The following is an 18,173-nucleotide window of genomic DNA, read 5'->3' on the forward strand; positions in this document are numbered from 1 at the left end:
CTCTTTTCCCCTTTTTTCATAGATATACACCTGTCCTGAAAGTGGTGTATGCTTTCTGATTTTTAAATAGTTTATAACATTTGCCTATTTCATAAATAATATACAGTATTTTGTTGTGTTTAAAACATGATGAGTGGTTCAGACTGTATTCTTTTGTAGCTTGATTTAATTTTTTTCATTCCACATTGGTGTGGAAGCTTATCCATATGTAAATATTTAGATCTTATGCATTAATTTCAATTCTCTGACTTTTATTTATCCATGCGTATTTAGGTTGTTCTAAATTTTTTTTTTTGTAATTACAAACAATACTTTGGTGAACAAGGAACCATGTTTCGTTCTTCTTGTATATATATGCAGGAATTTCTCTAGGATATAAACAACTTACCTAAAAAATATTAAAGTAAGAAAGTTTCAATATTGTGTGCTCTCATTCTTTAAAAATCTGATCCACATAACAAAAGTATGTTCTCCCTCATCTCCCCCCAGAAAAGTACCTAAGAGCCAGTCCAAGACCCTTTTTTTTGGTCTTGACTTGAGGTGAGATTTTCTTCAAGACTTCTCTGTAGAAGGAAATGAAGAGCCTTAATGCGAGGACTTGCAGAACCTGAATAGAATGTCTGAATTTCTGTCTTGTTGATTATAGAGTTCCCCGAGGCTCGAGGCTGGGTGCGGTGGCCCACACCTGGAATCCCAGCACTTTGGGGAGGCCGAGGCAGGAGGACCCCTTTAGTCCAGGAGTTTGAGACCAGCCTGGGCAACATAGACCTGGTCTCTATAAAAAATAAAATTAGTTGACTGTGGTAGTGCATGCCTGTGGTCCTAGCTACTCAGGAAGTTGAGTTGGGAGGATCACTTAAGCCCTGGGGGTCAAGGCCACAGTAAGCTGTGATTGTGCCACTGTACTCTAGCCTGGGCATCAGAGCAAGACCTCATCTCGAAACAAACAAGCAAAACACCCAAAATCTTAAAAAAAAATTCCCCTGAGCCATCGTTCATTCTAGAATCTCCTGACTAGCTAACAAAGTTGACTTCATAAATTTCAACCTCATTTAAAATACCAAATTTAAATTTACTTAAGTATTTTTTTTTTTTTTTTTTTTGAGATGGAGCCTTGCTCTGCCTAGGCTAGAGTGCAGTGGCACGACGACCTCATCTCACTGCAACCTCTGCCTCCAGGGTTCAGGCGATTCTCCTGTCTCAGCCTCCTGAGTAGTCGGGATTACAGGCATATGCCACCATACCCAGCTATTTTTTTGTGTTTTTAGTAGAGATGGGGTTTCACCATATTGGCCAGGCTTGTTTTGAACTCCTGACCTCAAGTGATCCACCTGCCTCGGTCTCCCAAAGGGCTAGAACTACAGGCGTGAGCTACCGCGCCCAGCTAACTTTAGTTTTTTTTTTTAAGTACACTTAGGTGTATGCTTTAAGAACTGGTTAATATTTGATGACAAACTTTGGGAAAAATAGTTTGAATTTATACATTTATAAACCATTTTACATTTTTCTTCATCTATTTTAATAAATGCATAAAGGCATTTTTATGCTTTAGTGTTCTTTGAGTGGGAACAGCAAAAATTCTGTGACATCAGTGGTAGTTACTATGGAAACGGGGTACATTTCAAGTGGAAAATAGTGTGTGAATCCTATAGGAAAAACAACTCTTTGTTTCCTGATTTAATAGTAATGAAGGAAGATGAATGATATTATATACTCTTTAAAGCTTTTGTTTTTTTTCTTTTCGTGATAGAGTCTGATTCTGTCGCTCAGGCTGCAGTGCAGTGGCGGGATCTCGGCTCACCGCAACCTCCGTATACCGGGCTCTGGGGTTCAAGCGATTCTTCTGCCTCAGCCTCCCAAGTAGCTGGGATTGCAGGCATGTGACACCACGCCCAGCTAATTTTTGTATTTTTAGTGGACACAGGGTTTCACCATGTTGGCCAGGCTGGTCTGGAACTCCTGACCTCAGGTGATCCACCCACCTCAGCCTCCCAAACTGCTAGGATTACAGGCATGAGCCACTGCATCTGCCCTCTTTAAAGCATTTTTAAGAGCCTATTTTAGGGTGGTCTTTTGTTGTTGGCTAGAAAGGGACAAGGCTAATGCAGAAAGTACTTGGTAACTGAAATTGTTAATAGGTCCTTTCCTGGAGTCTTTAAAATTTTTGCTTTTGTAATTTGCATTGTAGTTCTAATTTTATATGAGATAAATTTGACTTTATAAGTTCTTAATGTTTTATAGGACCAGATTATAAGTTAAAATATTTTCTTGTAGTATCTGTTTGACTAAGAGCTGTTTTTTTCTTTCAAAAAAATTTATTGAAGTCCAGGTTTGTGTCTTTGTCAGTACTTGTAATTCTCGTATCCCAGGGCGCATCGGTCTTGTGGGGGAGACCCAGCACTGTCATAAAAGCTCACCCAGGTGATTGGATGAGCTAGACTAATAGTTTAATAAAGCTCAACTAGCTAATAGTTTTCAATCCTAGCTGTATATCATGTTAACATTTTAAAATAATTTCTATAGCTTTTTCCTTTTTAAAGTAGAGATTGTTTTTTGTACCTTGACTGTTTTGAACCTTGGTATATCAAACCCTTGATAGCAACCCTGGAGTGGCTAGTTGTATCAGAGTATTAGCAGTCTCCCAGGAAAAACAGAGCATTACAGTTTTAGCTTGAAAACTTTTTTCCTTCCTTGAAAATTTTATTTTAATATTGTTAGAAACTACATGAAATAAAATTAAATGAATGGCACTTACCTAAACACTTGTGAAACAGAGTGAACCTTGTTAGTCCTTATATCCTGAGGACCAACAATGTTGGCATCGTCTTGGATTTAATAATGTGGTTTCAAGCTCAAGCCCAGATTTATTGAATCAGAATATGTATTTGAACAAGATACTCAGATGATGTATATTCATGTTAAACTTGACAAGCACTGCTGTAGACGAAATAACATTAAATAAGACCTGGCCTTGATTTCCCCCCAAACAGTGGTTTAATTGTATGTAAATGAGCAGATTGGGCTGCATAATCTCTAAAGCCTGTGGGAGTGATATAATCGTTTTAATTCTAAGTGTTGAGAATAATTTTTAAGCCTATGTACTAGAACTTGAATGTTCTCATGTATCTTGATATATATTCTAGGGTATATATGTATATTCTATTAATGCCTAAAACCTTGTAGTTCTTAGAAAATGCTTTTCCTCCCCAATATGAAAAAGTATCTCTAGAGGTTGTTGGTTTTTTTTTTTTTTTTTGAGACGGAGTCCTTGCTCTGTCGCCCCAGGCTGGAGTGCAGTGGTGCAATCTTGGCTTACTGCAACCTTCGTGTCCCAGGTTCAGGCGATTCTTCTGCCTCAGCCTCCCGAATAGCTGGGAATACAGGCACGCCACCACGCCTGGCTAATTTTTGTATTTTTAGTAGAGACGAAGTTTCACCATGTCTACTTCTTTTTTTTCCTTAATCCCAAATGTGATAGAAAACATTTCTGACTGAGGGTTCTGTAGGAAGTTAATCATAAATATATTAAACAAACATATGTATAGTAACTATAAACTTTTTATTTTATTTATTATTTATTTTTGAGATGGAGTCTTGCTCTGTTGCCAGGCTGGAGTGCAGTGGCATGATCTTGGCCCACTGCAGCCTCCGCCTCCGGGGTTCAAGTGATTCTCCTGCCTCAGCCTCTCGAGTAGCTGGGGTTACAGGCACCCACCACCATGCTCAGCTAATTTTTATATTTTTAGTAGAGACAGGGTTTCACCATGTTGGCCAGGATGGCCTCGATCTCCTGACCTCATGATCCACCTGCCTCGGCCTCCCAGAGTGCTGGTATTACAGACGTGAGCCACCGTGCCCAGCCGGCTAAACCTTTTAAATTAGAGTTCCAGCATTAAATTATGTACTGTATACAAGGTACTCCAGTTTACAGGCAACACAAAGTTTTTTGAATTAAAAAACCTGTCTGTAAAATACTGTTTAAGCATCTGATTTAGTATAGAATTAAAGGGACTTTAGGGTGGTAATTTAAATATTTCTTTAAAGCTATCTAGATGGTGAATAGACAGTTCATATAAGAGGAAACACATAGAGAAATGGTTGTTAGTGAAAGAAATGAGTATTAAAGCAGTTTGAATGGTGTGACTGAAGAACTTTTCAGTTTTATTTAATTTTACTAATTTACATTAAAAACAGTTTTGTTAGTATGGATACAAATATGAATGGAAAATGATTAATATTTGATTCAGTTATTATGCTGGAAAACTTTGTTGGAACAACTTTTATACATAAGTCTACTTTTTCAGTTGTAAGTTTTATGAAATTAAATGATTATGTGTTTCTGATAAGCATTTAGTGTCTTAAGTTGAAATGTGCTGTAGGTGTAAAATGCACAGCAGATTTAGAAGACTGTATGTAAAGTAATAATCGGCCAGGCATGGTGGCTCATGCCTGTAATCCCACCACTTTGGGAGGCTGAGCGAGGTGGGTGGATCACTTGAGCCCAGGAGTTTGAGACAAGCCTTGGCAACATGGTGAAACCTTATCTCTACAAAAAATATAAAAAAAAAATTAGCTGCCTCACACTTGTAGTTCCAACTACTTGGGAGGCTGAGGGAGGAGAATTGCTTGAACCCAGGAGGAAGAGGTTGCAGTGAGCCAAGATTGCACCATTGCACGCCAGCCTGGTTGACGGGAGTGAAATCCTGTCTCAAAAAAAAGAAAAAGTAAAAAATACTGAGTAGGTTGAAATGATAATATTTTGGGTTAGTAAATAAAAATATTATTTACACGATTTTTTTAAAAATGTGACTTAGAAAACTTAAAATTACATATGTGGCTAATTTTTCTTGTGGATAGGGCTGTCTATGCTATATAGATATACACACACATATATATATGTGTGTGTGTGTGTATATATATGTATTTTTTTTGAGACAGAGTCTTGCCCTGTCGCCCAGGCTGGAGTGCAGTGGTGCAATTTTGGCTCACTGCAAGCTCCGCCCTCTGGGTTCACACCATTCTCCTGCCGCAGCCTCCCGAGTAGCTGGGACTACAGGTGCCTGCCACCACACCCGGCTAATTTTTTGTATTTTTAGTAGAGATGGCGTTTCACCATGGTCTTGATCTCCTGACCTCGTGATCCGCCCACCTCGGCCTCCCAAAGTGCTGGGATTGCCTGGCACTATTCTATATTCTTAATGGTAATTTTTTGTTTTCTTGTTATATTGATTGCTTAGAGTTGTTAAATTCTCCAGATGTGTCCAGGCATGGTGGCTCATGCCTGTAATCCCAGCACTTTAGGAGGCCGAGGTGGGTGGATCATTGAGGTCAGGAGTTCAAGACCAGCCTGGTCAACATGGTGAAACTGGTCTTTACTAAAAATACAAAAATTAGCTAGACGTGGTGGTGCGTGTCTGTAATCCCAGCTACTCAGGAGGCTGAGGCAGAATTGCTTGAACCCGGAAGGTGGAGGTTGCAGTGAGCCGAGATCACGCCACTGCACTCCAGCCTGGCTGACAGAGGGAGACTCTCAAAAAAAAGAAAAAAAAAAAAAAAAAAAGAAAACATCTAAATGCGACTATACATTTATCTATTTTTCGTTTTAGTTCTCTGAATTTTTGCTTCATGTATTTCGAGTTTCTTACTTGGCATTATTATAGCTTTCTGATGAGTACACATTTTATATCTGGTAATGCTTTTAGTCTTGAAGCCAGCTTTGATGTTTATGTAGCTACTTTAGCTTTCTTATGATTAATGTCTCTATAGTATACCTTTTCCCCTTTTACTTTGAAACTTTTGCTTGAACCAAGCTCTGTCTTTCTATTAAAAGGGCACCTCTAAAATACAGTATGGCCAGGCGTGGTGGCTCACGCCTGTAATCCCAGCACTTTGGGAGGCCGATGTGGGTGGATCATCTGAGGTCAGAAGTTCTAGACCAGCCTGACCAATATGATGAAACCCTGTCTCTACTAAAAATACAGAAATTAGCTGGGCGTGGTGGAGGGCAACTGTAATCCCAGCTACTCTGGAGGCTGAGACAGGAGAATTGCTTGAACCCAGAGGCAGAGGTTGCGGTAAGCTGAGATTGTGCTGTTGCACTCCAACCTGGGCAACAAGAGCGAAACTGCATCTCAACGACAACAACAACAGCAACAACAAAAAAATACAGTATGTAGTGTTGCTTTTATTACCCAATCTGACAATCTCTGCCTTTTTATTGGAGTGTTTAGTGTATTTATATTTGATGTATTTATTGAATTTAGTTGGGTTTAAGGTTGCCATCTTGCGTGTTTTTCATTCATCTCTTTTGTCTTTTGTTCTTATTTTTTTACTTTGGGTTCATTGAATATTTTTTAGTATTTTATTTTGGTTCCTTATTGGCTTTGTTTTTGTTTTTGAGAAAGAGTTTCACTCCTCTTACCCAGGCTAGAGTTCTGTGGCGCAATCTCGGCCCACTGCAACCTCCGCCTCCTGGGTTCAAGGGATTCTCCTGCCTCAGCTTCCCAAGTAACTGGGATTACAGGGATGTGCCACCACACCCGGCTAATTTTTGTATTTTTAGTAGAAACGGGATTTCTCCGTGTTGGTCAGGCTGGTCGTGAACTGCCAACCTCAGGTGATTCTCCTGCCTTGGCCTCCCAAAGTGCTGGAATTATAGACATGAGCCACCACACTTGGCCCCTTATTGGCTTTTTAAGCTATACTTTTTTTTTTGTTTGTTTTAAAGCCATTGCTCTAGGTAGGGCTAATGATACTCATCTTTAATATATCTGTCTATTTAGAATCAAAGTTTTACCACTTTCCACTTTAAAATCATAACCTTAGGGTGTAATTTCATTTACTTTGCCTCGTAACATGTCTTAAAATTTTCTACTTTCTACATAATTTATAAACCCCATATTGATCAATTATCTTTTAAGGAAATTAGTTGGAGGAAAGAACTAGTCTTTTATGTTTGTATCTATTTACTATTTTGGATTCAGAGCAATAGGAAAGAATAAAGAGACTTTCCATTTGATAATGTTTCATTTCAGCCTGAAGAACATTATATAGCTCTCATGTAATGCACATCTGCTGATGACAGATACTCTTTGCTTTTTTTTTTTTTTTTTGAGACGGAGTCTTGTTCTGTCGCTAGGCTGGAATGCAGTGGCACGATCTTGGCTCACTGCAGCCTCCCGGGTTCAAGCGATTCCCCTGCCTCAGCCTCCCAAGTAGCTGGGATTACAGGCGTGCACCACCACGCCTGGCTGATTTTTTGTATTTTAGTAGAGACAGGGTTTCACCATGTTGGCCAGGATGGTGTTGATCTCCTGACCTTGTGATCTGCCCACTTCGGCCTCCCAAAGTGCCAGGATTACAGGTGTGAGCCACTGCACCCGGCCATACTCTTTGCTTTTGCTGTCTTTATTTTACTTTCATTTTTGAATGATCATTTTCACTGAATATAAAAGTCTAGGTTGACACTTTTTTTGAAACGCTATAAAGCTATCAATCCCTTGTCCTCTGGCCTTCAGTGCTTCAGTGATGATGTGATAAGAAGCGGTTATTTGAATTATTCTGCTCTGTATAATAAGTGTATACTTGTTAAATGACTATATAATAATTATTTGAATTATTCTGCTCTGTGTCCTGTTATCTTCGGTTTTTGGTTTTTAGCAGTCTGGCTGATGTGGTTTTCTTTGTATACTGGAGGTTTGCTGAGCTTTTTGGACCTGTAAATCTCTGTCATCAAATTTTGGTAACATTATGACTATTACTTCTTCAAATATGTTTTCAGCTCCAGCCTCACTTTGTTCCTCTGGGATTCTAAATGCACATTGGTTAGTGTTCCATAGGGTCCTGAGACTCTCTTAGTTTTTCTTTATTCTTTTTTCTCTCTGTACTTAAGATTAGAAAATCTCTTTTGATCTCTTTTTAAGTTTACAAACTTTCTTCTGTTACCTATAGTCTGCTGCTGTCCGTCCAGTGAGTATTTCATTTTAATTACTGTACTTGTCAGTTCTAGAATTTTCATTTGTTTTTTTAATAGTTTCTGTAGTTTTTTGGCTGAGACTCCTCATCTATTTATTTATTAAGACTTTATTTTCCTGTAAGTCCTTGAACATATTTACAGTATCTGGTTAAAAGCGTTTGTCTGCTAAATTCAACATCTGGGTCATGGCAGAATTGGTACTGTTAACTGCTTTTCTTTCTTGACTATGGGCTCCATTTCTTTCTTTGTTTGTATGTCTAGTAATTTCTGATTTATATACTGTATGTTAAATGTTACGCATTGTAGAGATTTTGAATTCTCTTACCTTGTTTTTGGTTTGGCAAGCAGTTTAATTACTGATGAATCTTGACCTTGGCTTTGCTTCATACTTCGTTAGTGTGGTTCTGTGGAAAGCTTAGAGGAAATCTCCCTGACTTAGTGGTACTAAATTTCCAAACTGTGTACCTTGCTTGCAGATCTTTTCAAGTCTTGGTTTTTTTTAGACTTTGATTGGATGGATTGTCAGTAGGCCTTACTCTAGAACTTGACCCTCAGTTCTAAGATATGTCCATTCTAGTGTCTCAGCTTGATGCCTGAGGTATAGATGTTTCTTTCTACTCTGGCTGGGCCAGAACTCCAAAGCGTCTCAGTAATGTTTGACTTATGTTTCTCTCTCAACCCTGTAGTAGCTTCCTTCTGGTAAGCGTTGCATAGTATTGTGTTCCCCCGCACCTGTGATGCTTGTTGTCCTTGTCCAAGGAGTTCTGGGCTCCATGTCTGCATAGACCCTTTTTCTCTGATATCCTGCCTCACAGATTCCTACTGCTCTAGTAATCTTGAACTCAGATTTTTGTGCTCTAGTTCCTCATGCTATAGTTAGGAAATTGTTCCCAGGCGAAGAGCTGGAAATGATCATGGCACTCACCTTGAAAGTTTCCTTGTGCTGCTTATTGTCCATTGCTTGAAAAACAGTGCTTGAAAAGCTGCACCTGGCCAATTTTATGCTGTTTAAAACAATACATATATGTTTTGGCTGGGTGCGGTGGCTCACGCCTGTAATCCCAGCACTTTGGGAGGCCGAGGTGAGTGGATCACCTGAGGTCAGGAGTTGAGACCAGCCTGATCAACAAGGTGAAACCCCGTCTCTAGTAAAAATACAAAAACAGTTAGCCAGGCATGGTGGCAGGTGCCTGTAGTCCCAGCTACTTGGGAGGCTGAGAGAGAAGAATTGCTTGAACCCGGGATGTGGAGGTTGCAGTGAGCCGAGATCACGCCACTGCACTGCAGCCTGGGCGACAGAGCAAAACTCCATCTCAAAAAAAAAAAAAAAAGAATTTAAATATATATATATATATATGTATAATTTTTTAAGAGTGTAAATGTGTTTTTTAGGCTGCATAATATGTCAGTATATGGCTAAAATAACTGTTGGGCCACTTGCCAGTTTTGAGGTATGCAACATTAATTTTTGCCCCCAGAAATAAAATTGGTAAACTTGAACATCTTTATTAGCGTCTTTATTTCCTTATAATAAATCCCTAGAAATATATTTAACCATGGTATAACCTCTTTAAGGCTCTTAAAAAATATGTGCTAGAATAAACTTGAATACCTAGGTACTGTTTTCACTTGGTTATGAAACATAAATGTTGAGGTTCAAGTACTAGGCACTAACACATTACTTAGCTTTTGTGGGATAACTAATTTTTATAAGTAGACTGAATAGACTGAATCAAGGTTACTTCCCATAAAAATTTGTTTCAAGTTTTTGTTTGGAATGTGAATAATAAAATATACTTTTCATTCCTTTTGAAAGGTGAATTATTCTTTGTTCTCCTTTTATAAGTTTAGTTTTGGATTCATGTAATCTAACATTAATGCTACATTTTATTATAATGTAGATATGTAGCACTTTTTTATTATCTTAGTTTATAATTAAGCTTGAATTTTGCTGATGGATCTAGGTCACCCCTGAAGTGTAAATTTTGCTGTTGGAATACATGCTGAGTGTATGAATTTGGCAGATTTAAGATAAAGTGTGATTAGACAACAAAAAGACAGGTGTCTTATTTAAATAGACTTTTTGTTTTTTTTTAGATCAATTTTAGCTTCACAGCAAAGTGAAGCGAAAGTGTAGTTCACACATACTGTCTGCCCCTCCATATACACACTCTACCCCGCCATCAGCATTTCACCCACAGTGGTGCTTTTGTTAAAATCGATGAACCTTCACTAACACATTATTATCATCCAAAGTCTATAGTTTTACATTAGGGTTCACTCTTGGGGTTGTACATTCAATGGGTTTTTCACAGATGTATAGTGACAGGTATCAACCAATTTCGTATTATAGAGAATAGTTTCACTGCCCTAAGAAATCTTTTGTGTTACACCTGTTCATCCCTCCCTGTCCCCCAACCCCTGGCAATCACAGGTCTTTTTACTAAGACACCTTCCTTTTGTTAGGCCTTGTGGCAAATAGATATTAGGTAGGTACCTTAGTGTTAATGTATGGAGAGATATTTGAGAAGCAGGTGATCATCTGTAGGTGTCTTTTAGCTTTGACCTTGAAAGACCCATTTGGGGGCTAGAGTAGGGAGAACTGACTTGGAACTGTGAATCACAAAAATGTGCTGGAGGACTGAAATCTACTTCTCCCAGTAAATTTTTGACATTGAAAAATGGAAATAAAATCACTATTTTATACACAGGATGTAACTTCAGTTTAAAATTTTAGTGTGGTGCCGAAATTAAAGACTTTTAATTGTAGGTAATCACTAAATGCTAATACAGTATTTGCAGGTATCCTAATGAACTTTACATACAAGTCTCTTTTATTCAATTGCTTATATCAGTATTTGATGGAGTACTGTATTTAGTCCATATTTGGTAGAGAAATCACCATGGGGAGTAAGTAGACAGATGCAGGTGAATCACATCATTGTTATGCTCCATTATACCTTTGAAATCTATTTGCTAGCCCTTCTCTTTAAAAGGCTGTAGAATAGATAATAGTGACAAATATGTAGACATATTCTGTCTATTTGAAAGGCCTGTCTTTGTCTATGCTAATAAATTTGGTCGCATAGTAACTGTGGCCAACTAATGTAGGTGAATTTTCAAGTTAACAAAGGTTTTCTGCCCAGTGGGGTTTTTTTTTCCTTAAACTTCTAAAAAACCAACTAATGCTTTCTTTACAATAAGAACAAAACTGTTTGTTGGTTTTAGCAAAATCACCAACCTCCACATTTGGTCATTGTGATGTTTTAGCAGTTATTACTTTTGAGTTCTTTTTAAAAGTGTTTTACTTGGTTCATAATTGTTTTTTTTTTTTTGGTTTTTGAGACGGAGTTTCGCTCTTGTTGCCCAGGTTGGAGTGCAATGGCGCAATCTTGGCTCACCGCAACCTCCGTCTCCCGGGTTCAAGCGATTCTCCTCCCTCAGTCTCCTGAGTAGCTGGGATTACAGGCATGCACCACCACTCGTGGCTAATTTCGTATTTTTATTAGAGATGGAGTTTCTCCATGTTGGTTAGGCTGGTCTCGAACTCCTCACCTTAGGTGATCCGCCCTCCTTAGCCTCCCAAATTGTTGGGATTACAGGCATGAGCCACTGTGCCTGGCCAAACTTCATAATTTTTATGGAATTTTTGTGTTATATATGCTTAATACTCTTGAGTTGCCAGAGGTATTTCCGTAAACTATTTGATTATCACATTTGCTTATAAACTAGGTAAGGACAGGGCCAGACGTAGTGGCTCATGCCTGTAATCCTAGTACTTTGGGAGCCTGAGGTGGGTGGATCACCTGAGGTCAGGAGATTGAGACCAGCCTGGCCAACATGGGGAAACCTTGTCTCTACTAAAAATACAAAAATTAGCCTGGAGAGGTGTTGGGCGCCTGTTGTTCCACCTACTCTGGAGGCCAAGACAGGAGAATGGCTTGAACCCAGGAGGCAGAGGTTGCAGTGAGCCAAGACCGCACCACTGCACTCCAGCCTGGGTAACAGAGTGCGATTCCACAAAAAAAAAAAAAAAAAAAAAAAAGGGTAAGGGCAGATGTAAGACTCCTGAGTAAAATGCTTAAACTAGACACCTGCTAGGCTAGGTGTCAGGCACTGTTCTCGGTGCTGGTAGAGAATGGTTAATGGGGTGATTGGGATCCTTACTTTAGTGGCACACACATTCTGTGGAGCGGGAGATATAAGGTACACATTTAAACAAATGAAAAAAGATTGTTTTAGGAATTGAAAAGAACTATGAATAAACCTGTTTCATTAAAGTGTTAAGGAAGGGGATCTGTGATTTAGATTGAGTGGTCAGGGAGGGCCACACTGAGGAGATAACCTTTGAGCTGAAGAGCTGGATGATGGAAACATAAACCATGTGAATTTGTAAGGACAGAGCATTCCAGATAGGGGACAACACACGACAAAAATTCTAAGGTGAGAAACAGGGTTAGCTTCCTCAGGGAACAGCAAGAAGGCCAGATCGTCCAGGCTTCGGGAATGAATAGGAGTGTGTTGTAAAATGAAACATTCTTTATAAGGTCCCCTGCTCACTTCTAGAGAGAGGAGGCTGGGCCCAGATTGCATACGACTGTGGAAGCCATGGTAAGGTATTTAAGGGCTTTCTTCTTTTGTTTGTCTATTTTCTGCTTATGATGGGAAACTAAGTGGTAAATTGGCAATCCAAGTGGGGAGACATTTAGTAAGTATGTACTTACATACATATTCAAGTGATTAAAATTTGGGGAGTATAGGATGACTAAACTTGGTTGGAATCCTCAGGGAAGATTCTTGTTCCTGGAAAGTGACTTTTGAGCTGAGATGTAAGGAATAAGTCTGAATTGATTAGGAAACAACACAGGGAAGAGTACTCTAGGCAGAGGAATATTATAGCAGAATCTAGAAAGAGCTTAACAGCAGCCTGAGGATCTGATGAAAGGCTAGCTTGGCTACCTAGTTTAAACCAGGGGTTCCCAACCCTAGGGCTTTGGACTGGTACTTGTCTGTGGCCTGATAGGAAGTGGGTCGCACAGCAAGAGGTGAGTAGCAGGCAAGCGAGAATTAGTGCCTGAGCTTTGCCTCCTGTCAGATCAGCGGTGACATTAGATTCTCATAGGAGCGTGAACCCTATTGTGAACTGCATGTGTGAGGGATCTGGGTTGTGTGCTCCTTACAAGAATCTAACTAATGCCTGATGATCTGAGATGGAACAGTTTTATCCCGAAACCACTGCTCCCCGTTCTGTGGAAAAGTTGTCTTTCATGAAACCAGTCCCTGGTACCAAAAAGGTTGGGGACCACTGGTTTAAAGAGAAGAATAGCACCAAATGAGGTAACAGAGATTGGAGGTGAATACGGGACCTTATAGAGCATGTGTAGGATTTTAGTCATTAGTCCTCTGTAACAATGATTTTAAGAAGGGTAACTTGGTTAACTTTACATTTAACTATATTATTTAGTTGCTACTCTGTGGAGATTACATTGCATTGGGTAAGAGGACAAGAGTATTATTAATGAAGGGAGACCAGTTAGGTGCTACAATGTGAGATAAGATGGCAGTGACAAGTGCAGGAATGTTATCAATAGAGATTCAGAAATGAAGAAATTAAGAAGGTGGTTATTGATTAGATTTAGGGGTAAGTAAAAGACGCATAGATGTATCTCTGTATGTCAAGGACAGCCAGCAGGTCTGTGCCAGAGCAAATGGGTGGATGACAGTGTCAGTACACAGCTACACTGGTCAAGTGAAAATCACCATAGCATTTTGACATTTCAAGGGGAAAATAAAAGCTTCTGTTGGATTGGTTATTTTGAAGTTACTGTTAACTTACACCTATGGTGCTTACTGTGTAGCATACATATTTCAACTCATTGAATCCTGATGACAACCCTGTGAGTTAGGTACTGCTATGCTTGTTTTACACACCCCCATTTTCCAGATGAGAAAACAGGTGCAGAGAAGTTAAGTGACATACATCGAGGCAGTTTTGCTGCCTAGTTCATGGTCTTAAACCACTAATTAAGCGTAGAAACTTACACCATTTGCATCCTGTTTTGTTATTTATCTGGACCTACCTAATGAGGCATTAGCTTAGAATTTATCTGTATTGGAACTTTTCCTGGAAAGTTCACTTTTTTGCATGCATTCAAATAGCATACCTGACTGTTGCTATATACCATTGATACAGGCAGTGATAATGTCCTCTTTAATTAAATAATGATTGCTTTTACTTTCAGAGATTCTCCTTTGAAGCGGCTTGCTCTTTATAATGCATTGTCATTGTTTGCAGCACATGTTGAAATAGTGCTGTTGACTTTGCTATATACGGTTAAAGGTGCCTTGTGATTTGGAGGTAAAGGCTCTAATAGTCCTTGCAAATCAGAGAAATGAGATGCTTCTTTTGGTAATAAGATTAAAAATCCACTAATGTAGTTATATAATCTTTGCTCTGTGAATATTGGTTATGTGGATAAGGTATTATTGAACTGTTGACTAATAATGTACCACGCCTCAGTGGACTGGCTTTCTCCTCAGAGTAGGACAGTCATTGATTGCATTGAAAACAGTGGATACCGTATGTGTCCTTAGAGTGGAAACTGACACTTAGTAGACAGGCTCAAGGAGGGAGTCTCTTAGAAATTTTGATGTGGGAGAAGATAAGGTCCCCTGGAGTAACTAGTTGCTACATGGGATCAAGCAGTTGGTAGAGAAGAAAGTCAGACAAGGTATGTGTCCTCTGAAGCTAGGTGTTTTTTTAAAGAAGAACAGAAACTAGACTTTGGAAGTTTATCTCTGCCGTTTACATTTCTGTAGTTCTTCATCACTATTCGGTAAAGTTATGTCTGCAAAGGTTACCTTAATTTTAGTGTGTTGTGGTGAACAAAGGAAGGGTTTATATGGCTGTTTTGGGGAACTATGTAGTCTTAAAGTGGTGGCTGTAGTGTTTGGTAAGAAAGAGCTCCAGTGGGAGATGAAATTCTGAGATATAAGTGCATGTCACTGTTCTTTACTGAGCATTAATCCTATGCTTTGCTTTAATGAGGAGGCTGTAGTACTAGGTTACTGTTATTAAATTAGGGACTCATTGTAAGTATCATTTTTGGAAACTTGTTAGAACCCTAATTTTCCTCTTTAGGTTTCAGAATGAAAAATAACATGAATAATTTTTTTTTGTTTTGTTTTTTGAGACTGAGTCTCACTCTGTTGCCCAGGCTGGAGTGCAGTGGCGTGATCTCAGCTCATTGCAACCTCTGCCTCCCAGGTTCAAGTGATTCTCCTGTCTCAGCCTCCCAAGTAGCTGGGACTACAGGCATCCGCTACCATGCCCAGCTAATTTTTGTATTTTTAGTAGAAACGAGGTTTCCCCATGTTGGCCAGGCTGGTCTTGAACTCCTGACCTCAGGTGATCCACCTGCCTTGGCCTCCCAAAGTGCTGGGATTATACCCACTGCACCCAGCCACATGAACAATTTTAATATACGTTTTTAACGTTGGTAAAGGAGAGTAATGTTTGTAAATTTTCTAGGTGATGCTTACAGGAAAATTGGGATCTGAAGCATTAGGTGAAATTGATTTTTCCCCTCTTTAGTTTTTGTGTGCATACAGTTGCAAAAGTTATTTACAGAATAATACAGGGCTCAAAAACAGCTGCTGTTCACATTTAGCTGTTAAGACTTCATTGAGATAGAGGCCATATTTAGTATTATTATCTGTATGTATAATGGTGTATGAGTCCATTTTCATGCTGGTAGTAAAGACATACTTGAGACTGGGCAGTTTGCAAAAGAAAGAGGTTTAATGGACTCACAGTTCCATGTGGCTGGGGAGGTCTCACAATCATGGTGGAAGGTGAAAGGCAAATCTCACTCACATAGTGGCAGAGGAGGAGAAAGCTCGTGCAGGGAAACCTCTCATAAAATCATCAGATTTCATGGAACTTACTATCATGAGAACAGCACAGGAGAGAACCTCCCCATGATTCAGTTACCTCCCACTGGGTCCCTACCACAACATGTGGGAATTGTGGGAGCTACAATTCAAGATGAGATTTGGGTGGGGACACAGCCAACCATATCAAGTGGGAAATCTTATCAGCATTCTTTGTCCTGTTACAGAAGGAGTGAGAAATCCAAAGGAACATTGTAATAATATATAATGAGGGAAGGGGCAATTTTTTATTTGAAATTTTGTTTTAGTTGTGGTCCTTAATGAAAGTTCATAATGTAGGGATTAAAGTAACCACTTTCTTTCTTTTTAAATTCTAGGTGAGAATTATGAAGATGATGACTTAGTAAATTCTGATGAGGTTATGAAGAAACCATGTCCAGTACAGATTGTTCTTGCTCATGAAGATGACCATAACTTTGAACTTGATGAAGAAGCTTTGGAGCAGATACTGCTACAGGAGCACATACGAGATCTTAACATAGTAGTGGTATCTGTAGCAGGAGCTTTTCGTAAAGGGAAGTCATTTCTACTGGACTTCATGCTTAGATACATGTATAACAAGGTGAATAGTCTTTTAAATTGAACCGAGTTCAAAAGAAAAAAGTACCAACCAAGCCTGTTAAAAAAATAGACAAAAACCAGAACTGTATCTTTTTTTTTTTTTTAATTTAAGTGGTCTCACTCTGTCACCCAGGATGGAGTGCAGTGGTGTGGTCATGGCTCACTGCAACCTCAACATCCCAATCTCAAGCAATCCTCCCACCTCAGCCTCCCGAGAAGCTAGGACTACAGTCGTGTGCCACCATGCCCAACTCTTAAAAAAACTTTTTTTTTTTTGTTGTTGCAATGGGGGTCTCACTTTGTTGTCCAGGCCGACAGAACTGCATTTTTAATTCTATAGAAATATAATTCTTTATAGGACTTCCTGGTCAATACAGTAAGTTTGAGCTCTTGATTCTTCATCGCCATAATTCCCTTCTGCATATACTGCATAAGGAAGCATATGATTGAGCTTCTGTGTTCCAGGCATTGTAGCTCTAACCTAAGTTGTCTGAGTATATCCTAGAAGTCTCTGAAGTACTATTTATCTTCTTTCCCTTTTTGTTATTTCTTCACACTTTCCTTTTGGCCACCTTTACAGTGAGTAAAGTAGACGGATAGAGACCTTTGAAAACGTGTATCTGTGTTCCTCAGACAAGTTAGTTTTAGTGACTATTACCTTTGGAGATAAAGTCCAGCTCCTTAGAGTGGCTTCTGCAGGCATCCATGATCTTTGAATCTCATCTCTTGCCCTTCATATGTCAAATAAACTATAGTTTTTGCTGTTCCTTGAGTATGCCATGTTTTTTCTCAAATATTATGGTATTCTTGTCTCATCTTTTCATGGGGGCCTTCCATGACATTTAGGACTATATTACATCCTCTTCCTAACTCATGGTTGTATGTTTTATTGATATTACTTTAGTTGCTTATTTTTTTCTGGCTACTTTAATCTCTGTCATGGGTGTGGGCCCTCTGTTGATTATCAAGCACGTGGCACAAGAATTGGGTCTTAGGAGATACTTACATTTTAATTGATGAATCTCATTCCCTTCTATGGGTTTTCACTTTGAGATGGTACCAGACAATTGTTACTTACCTATCTCTACCTGACTCTTTCTCTCCTGAAAAAAAAAAAGGGGAAAAAATTTTTTCACTTGAATTGGAATGTTTTTCTGATAATTGCAAGTTTGACTGAGGGAATGGGAGTTTGAAAGGGAACAGGAGAAGGAATTGGAAATTTTGGAGTGGAACACTTAGTGGAATTGCTATATAGGGAACTTGTGACATTCAGAAGCCACATGAATTATTAGAAATAACACTTTGACAGAATTATGTAATTGTCTAAACACCTGTCAGGATGATCACCTTTATGAGTTCTGTGTACATTTGTAATTGGGTGTGCATTCTCTTCGAGTAAGAAATAAGGTAAACATTCTCATTTTGTTTGTTTTTCCAGGAAGCTTTTCAGTAAAGTTTTTTCATGGGGATCATTTCAGGCATTCTCAAATATACCCGAGTATCAGTAACATAGTTTATATTAGAGAACAATATTTTACATGTTTGGGACATTGAGAAAGAGAAATCGTTTTGAAGTTTTTCTCATTGATTGAGACGCGATCTCACTCTGTCACACAGGCTGGAGTGCAGTGGTGTGAACATGGCTTACTGCAGCCTCAACCTCCTCTGCTCAAGTGATCCTCCC

The 18,173-nt window shown here is 39.1% G+C and overlaps 1 protein-coding gene across 2 annotated transcripts in view; it reads left to right on the forward strand.

Annotated features, from left to right (window-relative positions):
• The window catches only part of ATL2 (atlastin GTPase 2), a 77,634-nt gene that overhangs the window by 13,890 nt on the left and 45,571 nt on the right, over nt 1–18,173 (forward strand). For both annotated transcript variants that reach the window (XM_011997338.1, XM_011997339.1), the window contains exon 2: nt 16,246–16,490. In XM_011997338.1, coding sequence (XP_011852728.1) covers nt 16,246–16,490 — 245 coding nt within the window. The remainder of the gene's footprint in view (nt 1–16,245; nt 16,491–18,173) is intronic.

This window comes from Mandrillus leucophaeus, unplaced genomic scaffold, assembly GCF_000951045.1.
Source record: "Mandrillus leucophaeus isolate KB7577 unplaced genomic scaffold, Mleu.le_1.0 Scaffold538, whole genome shotgun sequence".
NCBI lineage: Eukaryota > Metazoa > Chordata > Mammalia > Primates > Cercopithecidae > Mandrillus > Mandrillus leucophaeus.